Source organism: Clytia hemisphaerica, unplaced genomic scaffold (genome assembly GCF_902728285.1).
Source record: "Clytia hemisphaerica strain Z4C2 unplaced genomic scaffold, Clytia hemisphaerica genome assembly, whole genome shotgun sequence".
NCBI classification, from domain to species: domain Eukaryota; kingdom Metazoa; phylum Cnidaria; class Hydrozoa; order Leptothecata; family Clytiidae; genus Clytia; species Clytia hemisphaerica.
The window spans coordinates 1,330,734-1,344,247 of NW_027103836.1; the positions used below are offsets into that span (position 1 = coordinate 1,330,734).

The following is a 13,514-nucleotide window of genomic DNA, read 5'->3' on the forward strand; positions in this document are numbered from 1 at the left end:
GACTCTTTTTACAAAGCATTGATGATGACTTTTTGTAAGTTGTGTTTTCAACGACGGGAATAAAAATATCGACTATGACGCTCATCCAAGATCTTGGATGGTCGTCATGGTTACTTTTGTCTTCGCTGATTGCGCGATGAATAGAATCTCGATTCGTCGGCACAGCGTAAATATATGATTTTGAGCTGTGCTTTTCACGGTAACAGTAAGGCCCTTTCTAAAAAGGCTTTCTGTTTCTATTCCTTGCTGTTTATTACTTTCCTGTTTAGAAATGTTTACGTTCATAATTTTTATGGTTGGTTGGCTACTTAATGAAAAACAAGGTTTCCGTGTTCCCAAAATGTTTTCTTTTGTTTTAAAGCGACTTTCCAATCTTCGGAAGATATTCTGTTCTGGTTTCTATTAATGTTGATAGATTCAAAGCGAATCAATGCAGTGATGGTAGAAACCATCCTATTCGGCATGGTTCTGTTTAGGGGGAAACGATGTTTGGTTTATGTTTCGGTCAGTTTGATTTATCGTTCCTGATTTTTCGAACAATTTTATAGTAGCCTCGTTTTAGAAACAAAACCGAACAAAACAAAATGAAAAGGTGTTGTTGATTTGCAGTCTTTTTATTGACAATGTTGGTTGAATAGAATATGGAGATGTTTTTGAGTACTGATGGTTGGTTCTTTAAACTTGTCTGATCTTTCGACTTCTCTGTATGTCTGGTGTAAATATGCCAGAGGAGAGATGGTCTTTTCAATTGAGTCAAAATAAACATTTTTTTTGACTCAATTGTAAACAATTTTATAAGAACAACGAGGCTCAAAATCACCAAAAAATAAGAACAATTCAAGAAATGAGTCTGGAATCAATTTCAATTTCAAGCAATTTAGGGGCCAAAGTAGTAAAAACAAAATCGAGTAGTGTTTTTGCCCTATAAATAAGAACATTATAAGAACAATTTGAGGCTCAAAGTGCCAAAAAAATAAGAATAGTTAAGCCTCATCAATAATATACTGTTTCTTATAAAAAAGAGTGTAGCGAGATAAGTAGCCTATTTAACTTTTTTTTGTTCCACCCGCTCATAACTCCTCACCGCCCCTTCTCGCCTCTCCCAAACCCGTATAATTTTAAGTAATCCCGATACTGATTCCCCGATTTTTATGGCGCGAAAATAAGAGCACTTTCACTTTCGTCGCAGCTTTTTTCGATCAACGTGCACGTGGTATTACTAAATTTTTGTTTTCTGCTTTATAAATAAAATTACAACCCATGAAAACCAAAAATTAAACTTAAGAAACTTTCAGATCGTTCACATCATATTCAGTAGTTAATTTTAGCATAATGTAAAATCTTGTTATCACAAGTTACAATTAAAAACAACAAAAACCAATAAACAGTGCGTCACAAACGAAGTCGAAGACAAGGACAGAAGGAAGAAAATGTATTACACTCAAACCTTTCCCATCATTTTGCTACTCTGTAATGTAGAGGTAAGATTTTTTTTTAAATACCCCATTCTTTCTGGTTCTTCAGTCTTTGTCTCAAGATGCAAGCAAAATATGGAGGGGTGCCAGTTTGCAGCAGAAAAGCGTGTCACATTTGCTCGAGATCTTGAGTGCACAACTCCGAAAAAGTCGAGTGCAGGTGCAAAATTTGAGGTTTTCAGCTCTTCCAGTGCAGAATTTGGTATTTCCAAATTTTTCCTTGATTTCAGCCTTGCCATACTCTGCAAACTTGGAGGGGTGTTTGGGGCTATTAAAAAAGGTTGTCGGGTAGAATGTAAATGACTACCATTGCAAAATCTTTTTCAATCTCGGGAACGGGTATATTTCGTATAGTTTTTCTATTTGGAGGGGAGTTCTGTTATTATCAGTTAGGATCAGGGTTGGACTCAACAGTCATGAGGCCCTTTTACGGGCACTCAATCGTACCCTGTGTCAAAACATAGGGCTGCGTAGCAGTAGGGTGTGAAGTTATTATATATAGGGTCTGTAAATTACACACTATAAGTATTAGTTTGCTTCGCATCCTGCCATGTCTTGTTGCGCAACTGGTAAGACGTTGGGTTTGGAATTCATGGTTGCTTATTTCAGAATCAGTTTAGAAAAGCTAGAAAATAACTTGGAACAGTTCCAAAGACTTAGAGTAACATCAGAAAATAGAATGGAAGATAGGAAATAGATAAAATAGAACAAATAGATAGTGGGAAAGTCATTTACAGTCTACACAGCACCAGAAACAGCATTTTTTGGCTATATGCTATATATGCTACAGGCAGCTTGAGTCTACTCAAAATAGTGAATCCTTTTTAGCTCAAATTTAATTCATGTCAGTTTAGTTAAGTTTAGTTCTATTTCTCAGAAAATTTACCTTTTGGGTAAAAAAACTTACAAAAATAGAAGAATAGAAAATTTTCCTCGTCTTAGTTGTATTGTGTCAGTTTTGAAAGAAGTTTTGTTGTAACTTTCAAAATTCAAGGTAGAAATGTTTTAGTTTCATTACCAACTTTTTTTGTTCTTAAGCCATATTTTCTCCCTAGATTCTGAAATTTAAAGATAAAATCTCCTCATGTACCAAAATTTCGAAACAAATTTTAGAATTCTGAAATAAAATTTGCAAGATTACCTAAAACATGAAGTAAAAACAGTCAATTTTTGCAATACCGAAATATAGTAGGCCCCAGATTTGGTACAACAAGACAAAAGGTTTTAAAAACGATGAAGTACACTTGGCAACTTTGTTACCTTAAAATCATGAATCTGTCGTCAGTTGGTCAGAAAATTTAGAAACACCAATATTGAGTCTGTACGAATATTTTTTTTCCAAATAATGAGCCAAGTAGAAATGATTAATCCTTTAACCTAGCATACTTTGTAAGTAAAATTTGCAAAAAAAAATTGTCCTAAGTAGAATATAAATATAATCACAGAATGAAATTTACAGAATTTGCAGCTATTTTGGTATTCAAGGAGGCCTGTCTGTAGATATTGTGGCCCTATTCTGACTAACTTTAACCTTTTTGAATCCTTTTTATACCACCATTAAAAATTATCACCTGCTTAAGTGAGTTTTTTTACTCCTAAAAACGAAAATATGCGACTGAGCCTCTAGTCAGAATGTGATTGTTATTGGGGCTTGTTTAAAAAATCAATACACAAACTTGGTATATTTCTTATCGAATCACAACATTTAATCCTATTTATTAAAACAGTTTTTTAATCACAGATCAAATGATCAAATAACCTCTGCATTTTGAGTTCTAGGGTGACTTTGGTTTTAAGTCTGAAAATCATTGTTATAAAAACTTTGTTTTTCTTATTTCAGATAACTCAGTCAAAAGTCTCCTCTCACCATAGTAAGTTTCTTTTTTTTCAAATTTTCAAGCTCATGTATTTTAAGAATAGTATAATGTAATATGCCACAAAAACTCTACTTTATATATTATTTATATTTCAGAATTAATAAATGGTTATGAAGTTGTTTACCCAAGAACAAAATACTTTGATAATAACCAAAAGGTTATTACCCAAAACCAACATCAAGATACAAAACATAAGGCAAATGTAAATTTTCAAGGACTTGGAAGGAAATTCAGGATAAATTTAAAGAAAAATTCAAATATCGTTTCTTCATCAAATACTCATCTTCATTTACTAAACGAAACTGGTAACGTTGTTGGGAAACATAGGGTTGAAAATTGTTATTATAATGGCCAGTTGATGGGTGATGATCAAAGTTTTGTCTCGCTAAGCCTTTGTAATGGAGTGGTATGTTTGATTTTTATACCTTTGTATTCTTCTTAATGATTTGTGGTGTCTCCATTACTAGAGTCGAAATTCCACAATTTATCTTTTCCATTTAAGTCCAAGAAATCTTTCTAGGAATCTCAAATTTAGCATAATGATGTAAAACTTCGTATATGATCATCTTTTTAAGGTAGTTTCTTTCTTAAATTGACTTGATTAGAGAAATATCTTTTAACTTGGCAATGTTTTATTTTTACAGCCATTTTCACTGATTTTCTTCATTTTCAGCGAGGATTGATCAATACAGGTGATAGCAAGAGATACTATATCCAACCAATTCATAAAAGAGGTGCTGTCAATATTGAAACTCAACCACACATCTTACGCCAAATATCGCCAGAGCTCAGCATCAAAAATTTCTCTCTCGATCACAAAACAGATCTAATCAATTTTGATGATGATAAAAAGAAAGGTTAGCGTTTGTTAAAGATTTCAAATGATGCATCTAGCAAATCGTTGGTTATTTCAAAACATAGTGGATTACAAAGAGGTTAAAACAAATCGAAGTGGAATAAAACGTCTTTTCAAACAATCTTAAAAGTCGCAGGAACCCAAGAATGCTTTTTATTTCATACCCAATACTTTTTACTATCTTTAGATCCATTACTTTTCAAACGTTCGAAACGCAGTGAAGAAACGGGCGAAAAGACCATCGAAACATTGCTGACGTTAGATCGAAGTATGGCACAATTTTACGGTGTTGATGCAGCCAAGGAATATGCACTAACTGTTGCCAATGTGGTAAGTCGTCACACAATTTATTTATGGCTTGTTGAGTTTTCTTTAAGAGGGAAGTTTAAAATTGCTAAAGACGTTAAAGCTTGCCAAGCTACTCAGGTAGAATCACCGGTTAGCTCATAGATAGCCTAGCTGACTTGTTATAAAGAGTATTAATTTTGTTCCACTTTTTTGAACCGTTAAGATTATTTAAAGTTTAAAAACTTCAATTTAACTAAATCATCCATCTATATCGTTTAACATTAAAATGCTTGAAGGAAGTTTCAATACTAAAAACAATGAACTAATTTTCTCGTCTCATTTCCTTACCAGGCACACAACATATTAAGAGATTCATCAATTGGACCTAATCCAATCAATTTGGTCATTTCCAAGATGGTTGTCATGACTACACCGTTGGTAAGGAAGACACTACACGCTGGTTTTATTACATTCCAATAGACTTTGAAATAGTATCTAAAATACTTTTATTCAAATGATAGACAGGGCAGTATTTCTTTTTGAAGGAATAAGCATAACTATGCAAAACTAAATATACCTTTTAATGAAATTAAATGACTGTGACTTGCTTTGCGATGTTTGTTCCTTAAAGGTTTTGTTTTCAAATAAGAGTGATACCATTTGCTTACTCATCAATTTTAATTCATAAGCTTTTTCGCATTGGATTGACAAGGGCGTGGAGCAGGCTTGGTCAGAAAGAGGAAAAATAAAACATTTTTTGCTTATATCAGCATAATATAACAATAGGCAGACACTGTTCTGATATGAAACGGGAACACTTATGTAAAAACAAAACCTTTAATGGTCGATTTTAGATGCCACTTTATCTATTTGTAACTAATGCTTTGTTAAAGATCTCCTGCTCCGCCTGACACGAAATACTTTGTCGATTTTTCTTCAGCCTGACTTAACCATCAATCACCATGCAGAAAACACGTTGCAATCATTCGGTCGCTGGGCAGAAAGAAGGAATGAGATCAATCAAGCAAACGATGACAAACCTGCTTACGATTTCGCTGTTCTCTTGACCAAGTATGTTCTTTTTGATCAATTAAAACCATGAAATATTTATATATTGTATAATTCATGAGAAAATCAATTCTTTGTGAGAAGTGACACAAATTTTCCACGAAAAGTTTTCCCCAACTAAAATTGCATCCCAAAAAACTAAAGATTTACCCCTACTTTGAGTGCGAGTAGAAGCACTTGGTCTCAGCGTTTCATTTCTTTCGAAAAAAAAAGTTTACAAAACACTTCATAAATCTCATTACAGAAACACAAAATTACCCTTGTTCCTTTTCAAGCACAATATTTTGATTCAACTAATAATCTTTTGGGTAATTTATGGAGTTGAATTGGAGGTCCTTTAGATTAACCCATGTCCTCTCGTCCGTTTGTTCGTCCGTTCGTTAGTCCGTTTGTTCGTCTGTTACCAGCTTTTCTTGGAAGAATCTTTTTTGCCGTAAAAATCAGATTTTTGTATTTTGGGAAATTTCCTTCTGTCATTTTTAGGGAAAATGAGCATTCTTTGCGATTGGCTCCAATATTTTTTCAGTTTTTTTAATTTTGCATTTTCTTACTATTGTTGCCATTTTCTCCATTTTCGTATTACACTAGCCTTCAGGTAGGTCCATTTAGAAGGTAGTTTGTTTTTCTTATTTCCATTTTTCTCTTCACAGGCAAGATATTTGCAAAGACCAAAACCAACCTTGCGAAAGTACAGGTTTGACAAATTTCTTTTTATCAGTGTTATAAGTGTATTCACTATCCTTCGAAGGAGGTATAGTCGCTATAGAATTTCGTCTGAACCGAACCTTTCTGAGGTAAATTGTGATGATGTAGAAATATAGATTAGTGCTCGGCAATCGTCATTTTTGTTTTACATAAGTATTTTTATTTTTCATTGAATTCAAATATAAAACGATAATTTCAGGCTGACGATTGAACCTCAATTATCACACAAAGTGAAAAGCTTCTTGATAATCAATAATTTCGTTTTAAAATAAAATGCAGTACTTCAATGCGGACCTTCATCACATCCAGTGTTAAACATACAAGTATTTCGTATGGAATCTTCTCTCTAGCAGACTCTTGGAGAAAGACAAGTAAACCCGACTAATCATCCGGCCCTATCCCTTGATAGATACCTACCCTAGGATAGGGAAATTACCACCTTTACCAGACACTGCTAATCCTACGCTCGCGAGTTATTGGTATAAAACGATGATACTCGAACTACACTAGCCTATACTAGACGTCACCCGCGTTTTTTCTACGCAAATAACGTCTATTATTCCACTTTGCGACTTTTTCGAATGTTTGGAGCCCGGGTTTTCGGGTTGTAAGCATTCGATTTTTTGACGCCACTTTAAGCTTTCGAAGCTCCTACAGTAGTGAAAAAATCGAACTTGCGTCGAAGCACTTGAAAAGCTTTTTCAAAAAAAAGTGGAACTCGCTAAGAAACTGAATGAAAATTCCCGGTTTTCGGTGAGGTGCTCGCTAGAACTACACTGAAGGGCATACATCTTCAGGTGTTGAACCTCTGAGTATCGTCACCACACCACATGCAATGCCTGGTATACTCCCCATACTCTCAGAGTGACGGTACCCAGTTCCCCACACAAGGCATGTTTCGACCCAGGCGACGGTACATTCACTTGCCAAGTGAATGATAGCTCCGAGTGAGAATCGAACCCAGATGGGAATCAAGGTTTATCGCTTAAATGCAAGGGTATCTTACATTTTTCACAAGAGCTCTCCTACACTTGTGTTTATGATACCGTCGTCGCATGGCGTTCTAAATCTATTTAGAACACCATTCGTTTCGAGAAGGATTTTCCTTGTATTTTCGTGTATTTGAAAAATGTTTTAACGTTTGGTCTTTTTTCTACAAATCTATGCGTTCCTAACATCGCGTCGAATTTGGTTTGTTTACAGCGACATTTGAGAAATGTTGTTTTGATCTGTTTCCGGGGGTTTGCTCCGAGCTTTTGTGACAATTACGTCATTAGTCTACTTCCCGCGTTTTTGCTGCTGTGCGATTCGTCAAAATAAACAATAGAGCAAAGTTTAATTCGCGATCTGATTGGACAATAAAACTTTTCGAATGCGGGCATTCGAATTTGCATTCGAATTTGCTCACATGTGAGCAAATCAAAATTTGAAAACTTTCTTTCGAAAATTGGTTTTGTTGGAGGAGACACATCATTCTGAAGCATACAGAAATACATCTGTTCATCATGTCTCAAAGGTTGAAACAGAAAGCTCCAGTTTATTATAAAGGCCTTAATAATTCCAGCACAGCTACAGAGCTGGAAATTTTGGACACTGGAAGGAAGAGAAACAACAAGAATGTTTATAGAGCTGAAGAAGTGCTCGCCGAAAAAAAGGTTTGTTGTTATCTTGTAAATTTTGTTTGTAAACTGTGAGATTTATTTTTTATATTCTTTTTACTTTTTTTCATTTTTGAATCTTTTTTTTTGTTCGCGATTGAAAACCAAGTGGAGGAGAATATAACTTTTCAACAGAGAAGAAGTGTTGATTAGAATTTTCTAGAAAATTTTTTGTCGTTGTTTTAGATTGGAAAAAGAACTTACTATCTTGTGAAGTGGTACGGCTGGGGAAGTGACGATTGCACATGGGAACCCACTCAAAATTTATTGGACGTCAGACTTTTACAGTAAGCTGATAATTTTTTTCATGACTTTTCTCTTTTATTTATTGAATGTATTAAATGGATTGTTTGATCTGTTGAAGCTAAGTGGGAAATCTTTTGTGCTTATATCACACTTTCGATATTTTTTCAACTTTTTCCAAATTTAATTTTCACAGCTTTTGGGAACATCCAGCACCTGACATGAGGCAAGTTGATTATTATGTTGAGCGTCTACTCTCTTGCTTTGAGACCGCCCTAAAAGAGCGACTGCGAAGTGTGAAAGTTCTGGACTTTCCAGTAGCTATTTTTCGGTATCTTTTCCATGGGAGGGGGGTGGATAAGAAAAGAGGGAATAAATCTCTCAATGAGGAAGATTTTGATCCTCACTGGTTCCCCAACAATTGGCATTCTGGGCTCATAAACAAGAGAGGGACGAAAAGGATTATTTTATTTCCTGTGGTTGTGCGTAGTTTTTTATCAAAATCCCCGAAGCTCTACCAGAAGTATAAATCTGGTGAGGTTAGGGAGAAAAAACAACGCATAATTCAGAGGCTTTCAGTCACTATTTTTAAAGACACTTTTAATTCTTATTAATTATTCATAACTAATCTTATTTTATGGAAATATATATGGAAAATAACCTTGCAAGTTTGGCTGGTTATTATGGTTGTAGTTGCCCTCTAAGATAGGCAAGGGAGGAGATAGACAAGCTATAATTCAAGAACTTGATAAATTAGATTGTAAGATATCACGTTGAAACATTTTCACGTTTTTCTTTTTCTTTTCATGTCTGGTATATCTGAGGAACATTGCATTTCAAAAGTCAAACAGCTAACTTCAAAACTCACTGTCAAATGGTAAGTAAAATATAAAAGATTCTTATAAAATATATAAACATAAACATTATGAAAAAGTTGGTCTGCCAGTTGAAAGTTATTCTTCGGACCTCACATATCGTCTCTTTTGCCTCGAATAACCATCTTCTTCAAGTTTTTGTGCTCTTTTTTCAACTCTCAAGAGATTAATGCAAGCCTCTTTTCGATTGATCTTGCTGTGAAAGATTTTCCGCAGTTGGTCATTCTTCTTTTCCACACCTTTGAATAAAGATAAACAATTTCTGTCAGGATAAATTTGTAGATATACTAAACCTACTTTGACATACTAAACCTTTTAACATTCTTGGTTAATTAAAATTTTAGCTTTATTCTATAAAGGATTTACAACAAGCTCTTTTTAATGCTTATATTGAATTAAAATTATTAAAAATTTAGATGAACAAATTGAGTAGTTATCACATACCTTGTCCACTAAATAATCTTAAGGTTCCAAATTCTCTCAAAATTTCTGGCACGTGCTTGCACATGATATGGATATACGGTGTTACTGGATTATTCCAACTGTACCCACAACCATTCATTTTCTGTAACTTATGAATCCATTCTTTGGCCTATAAAGAAGTATAAATTTAGTGTTCAAAAGAGATTCTGTTATTTCATGATATCTCTTTTCCTGGGACACTATGAAATCCACTTAAAAGTGTTTCAATCAGACATCAATGATAAATTTGATCAATCTTCTATTGTAGATTATCATCACCTTGTTCTCGGAAACATCAATTTCTTCTGCACTGAGTGATGGTCGGTTCATCGTGTTGTACAAATGTTCAAAGTCCTAACAGATGAAGGTAACTACTATTTTTGAGACTGTTCTTTGGATTTGAATAAAGTAAAGTAGACTCCTGAATTATATTCAAAGCATTAAGAATGCCTCCACTTAAGCATTTAACAGGCAACTTACATTCCACAATTCTTTTGTTGGTTCAACCTGCGCTGGTGGTAAAAATTCATGAAAATGGCTTGGTAGCTTCCGGAGCATTTTCTTTTTATCATTTCCCATCAGGGAGGTCCATTCATAGTTCTTGTCCTTTTTGTCTTTCCAGAACTTTAAGGTTATCCCACATCCCTTCATTGCACTGATCAAGGCTGTCTGCCCTTTGTTGTCTCCATTTTTCTGAAAAGGAATTTGTATCTATTAAGAGGGCTTATTCAAAAGTAATAGATATTTGAGCTATGAATTAAGATGGGTCTTTTCTAACTCTAAAAGTAGATCAAAGAAAGAAGTCCAAGAAAAGTAATTAATTTTTACAAACCTACCTGATCCTGATCTATGATAGTATGGAAGAGACCATCTTCAAGTCGGTCTGTAACTCTTAGTAGTAGATGTAACTCATCTACCATGTATTTACACAATGGCACATTTTCAAATATACGTTTGGATTTGACTCCAGGCTGGGATGTCCAATTCTTTGTCGTTCTTGGTTTTCCAGTCTTTTCAGGATCTTGTCTAGAAGTAAAATTTGATAACCTTTGACTTTGATTTTCAAAATAAAACAATGTTTAAAACTCAGATATGTGGATAAATTTCTATCTATTTTCTTATAGGGGTATTGGTTACCTGTCTTCTGTTGATATGTCACAGTATATACACGAATGTTTCGATGTGGCAGCCTTCATACCAAGGAGTGTTAACAAGAACTGAAAGGTAAATTTAGTTTTTTAAGTAAAACAAGCCTTGCTTGAAAAAAGAAAGAAGGTTTTTCGATTTATTTCAGTATGCTTGGGGAGTCTTTTCTATTTGAAAAAAATCCTCTTACCTTGTAATCTCCACCAATCATCAAATCAATTGGGATGTCTCTCCCATGAGTACGAATTGTTTGGTTTTCACTTATAGTGTGTACATCATTTATGATATCAGCAAAGCTTGTTGAAATATCGTCGTAAGATTCGTCAACCATGGCTACCGCGATAGCGTTATTGGCTGTAATGTTAAAAAGAGTGTTTATAAAAGGATATCCTATAATTTTTTTAAGTTTTGGTCAACCACACCACACCGCTCATTTTAAGTCTTGTCTTTAGCATGATTTTTCCTTTTTATACCTGACGACTTGAAATGGTTTTCTTTGTCTTCTTCCAGGATTGTATAGGACATCACCACGAGATTCGATTTCCTTGTCAGCTTTGTACCATCGCCACTGATCTTCAACTGAGATATAAGGTAAATATAAAAGTTTGTCGTTTCATATTAGCGCCAATGCTCCCTCTAATTTTTTGAACTTATAATTGTGTATCTTTATTTACTTGGTTTTTGAATTTCAGTTTAGGCCAATTACCTTAGCGATCCCTTGGGTGATATCCTTCAACCGAATGTCATTTTCTAGTTCTCCTAGTAGGGAACATTGAGCTCCAATAGCCTTTCCAGGCGTGTTGTTGATATCAAACAGCAACGCCAATTCTTTTTGAGTCTTCTCAATGTTGTGCGTTCGTGGCAAATGTTCGCCCAGTTGAGTAAGCTCGTGGTATGCTTTTAAGGATACGTTGTATCTATCGAGGACATACAAAACTGCTTTTTCTCTTTCAGGTGTAGATAACGTTGTTCCTGAAGTAAATGAAGAAGAATGGACGAGTCATACGAAACACCTCGGAAGAGTTTAAAGATTACTATCCAAATTACAAAGAATGGACGAGTCATACGAAACACATCGGAAGAGTTTAAAGATTACTATCCAAATTACAGTTCAAATAAAAGTTACCATTTCTCCAAACCAGTGGATTGATTTCTAAATTTGTTGGTTCGTCGTCTTCTTGACTCGCTGTTGGTTCGTTGTCTTCTTGGCTGGATGTTTGCTCGCCGCCTTGACTGGTTGTTGGCTCGTCGCCTTGACTGGAAGTTGGCTCGTCGCCTTGACTGGAATTCTGCGATCCTGAATACAATTATGAAATAAAATATATTAGCATTGTCTCTCCATTCTGTTATTATATACTCCCTTACACCCGACCCAGATTATCCCTTTGTTCTCCTTATCCCTACAGCAAACTTACCAGAAAATTTAAGGGAAATCTTTGTCCGCGATGGTGTCAATAGTTTTATCTCTTGTGGTACAAGACCAGATTTTTCCGCCGTTTCAGTCATAGCTGACCTAAAAGCAAATAAAGTTAAACGTTCAGTCCTTGGTCTTACGGTGCATTTTCCTTATCAAAATTGGTAATAAATGTTGCTCTAAAAGAAGAATTCCTACTTTATTTGAGATATTCTCCTTTGTTGTTGACGTTTTCCGAGGTCGGCGAAATGTTTGAGTTTCTTCGTGTCTCGTGGCTGATATTAGAAATAGAAATTTTTAGTTCGATGCGTAGAGTGGACAAAAATCTTTTTTTTCAAAGTCATGGTGGGTGGGGCTTAAGATTGTCGACAGATCTATTTAATCTAAGGTATTTGATAAACGGGGGGGGACCTAATAAAAATCCCCAACCTTTCACATGACCCAATAAGGTTCACTCAACGGTATACGAATCGGATTTACCTCGGGCGTTGAAGGTGGTTCCATTCTTCCAGCATTGGTTGGTGTAAAAAAGTGCCACTTCTCTTTTACCATCCTTCTTTTGACAGAACTTTTCCCCTTTATTTGTAACCGCAGCTTTTTGCCGAGCGAGTAAATACATCTATAAATTCGTTCATCAATCTCGACACTAAATCCAATTTTTCTAAGAAGCCCTTCAAAGTACCCCTTTGCCTCTACATACGTCAACGTCGTTGCATATACCGCCAAATCACCTCTAACCTCTACAGTGGGTTTTCTTTGGTCAACCTTTGAACCGTTCGTATAATTAATCGAATTATTGAAAGCCATATTTCTTTATTGAATTTTATTTGTAAAGAAGAAAAACGTTAAACGCACTCAACAAATTTATATACTTCGCTTGGCGTCACTTTTCTTTTTCGAAGGTTTTGTTTATTTAATTTCTAAGACGATCCGACGTCAATTGAAATAGCCTCATGTTCAGGCCGAAAATGCCATTGGTTCTCCCGTAATAACCATATGATCATTATACAGAACGAGAAAGCTCTGGCTTTCCACTGTAATATTCCGTCGGTATTTGTTCGGTTTTATACACGCAATAATGAGGGTTTTCCTCTGATCAAAACATACATTCGAATGTTAGGCGGAAAACCCAAAGCCGTACTACCGATTTTAAAAGCCAAAATGCCACATGACTTTCTGTTGGAACCATATCATTATTATACATTTTTGGAAAGAGGAGAGGATGAAGAATTAGATTATGCTTGTATTTTAAAAGTTTTTATATCTCCGAATGTTTTCTGCCTTGTCAAAGATAGCTACTTTTTTTAGAAATGACCGAAATGAGTCTTGTAAAAAAGAGTAAATAAAATAGTCTAGGATTCGAAATTTTTGGTCAGAAAAAAGACATAAGTAAACTGAAACATCTTTTCGTTCGATACAGTTGTTTATTTCGTAAAAAATAGCAAAA

At 34.9% G+C, this 13,514-nt stretch overlaps 2 protein-coding genes and 2 long non-coding RNA genes across 4 annotated transcripts in view; 2 read left to right on the plus strand and 2 right to left on the minus strand.

The window, feature by feature from the left end:
* The first annotated feature begins 1,358 nt into the window (after positions 1 to 1,358).
* The window catches only part of LOC136807169 (A disintegrin and metalloproteinase with thrombospondin motifs 6-like), a 79,469-nt gene continuing 67,313 nt past the window's right edge, over positions 1,359 to 13,514 (plus strand). Inside the window, exons 1-8 of the mRNA XM_067063749.1 lie at positions 1,359 to 1,481; positions 3,316 to 3,346; positions 3,448 to 3,758; positions 4,026 to 4,209; positions 4,396 to 4,538; positions 4,848 to 4,934; positions 5,437 to 5,567; positions 6,215 to 6,258. Of these exons, the coding sequence (XP_066919850.1) occupies positions 1,431 to 1,481; positions 3,316 to 3,346; positions 3,448 to 3,758; positions 4,026 to 4,209; positions 4,396 to 4,538; positions 4,848 to 4,934; positions 5,437 to 5,567; positions 6,215 to 6,258 (982 nt within the window). The 5' untranslated portion in view covers positions 1,359 to 1,430. The remainder of the gene's footprint in view (positions 1,482 to 3,315; positions 3,347 to 3,447; positions 3,759 to 4,025; positions 4,210 to 4,395; positions 4,539 to 4,847; positions 4,935 to 5,436; positions 5,568 to 6,214; positions 6,259 to 13,514) is intronic.
* On the minus strand, positions 8,939 to 9,637 carry LOC136807163 (uncharacterized). Its single transcript, XR_010846650.1, has 2 exons — positions 9,490 to 9,637; positions 8,939 to 9,284 (listed from the first exon to the last, which is right to left on the minus strand). It is a non-coding gene; the product is annotated as an uncharacterized lncRNA (long non-coding RNA).
* Positions 9,736 to 10,554, minus strand: LOC136807064 (uncharacterized). The gene is made up of 3 exons (XM_067063631.1): positions 10,344 to 10,554; positions 9,988 to 10,200; positions 9,736 to 9,861 (listed from the first exon to the last, which is right to left on the minus strand). The coding sequence occupies exons 1-3, from the start codon at positions 10,425 to 10,427 to the stop codon at positions 9,736 to 9,738; spliced, it is 423 nt and encodes a 140-aa protein (XP_066919732.1). The 5' UTR covers positions 10,428 to 10,554.
* LOC136807164 (uncharacterized) lies at positions 10,632 to 12,934 on the plus strand. Its single transcript, XR_010846651.1, has 3 exons — positions 10,632 to 10,731; positions 11,164 to 11,244; positions 11,608 to 12,934. It is a non-coding gene; the product is annotated as an uncharacterized lncRNA (long non-coding RNA).

Excerpts from the sequence above, each read along its gene's own strand:
- LOC136807064 (XM_067063631.1), bottom strand. The coding sequence starts at position 10,427 with ATGGTAGATGAGTTACATCTACTACTAAGAGTTACAGACCGACTTGAA. Across the intron at positions 10,201-10,343 it reads CTATCATAGATCAGGATCAG|AAAAATGGAGACAACAAAGG; the intron begins GTAGGTTTGTAA and ends ATTCCTTTTCAG. Across the intron at positions 9,862-9,987 it reads CAACAAAAGAATTGTGGAAT|GACTTTGAACATTTGTACAA; the intron begins GTAAGTTGCCTG and ends TTCATCTGTTAG.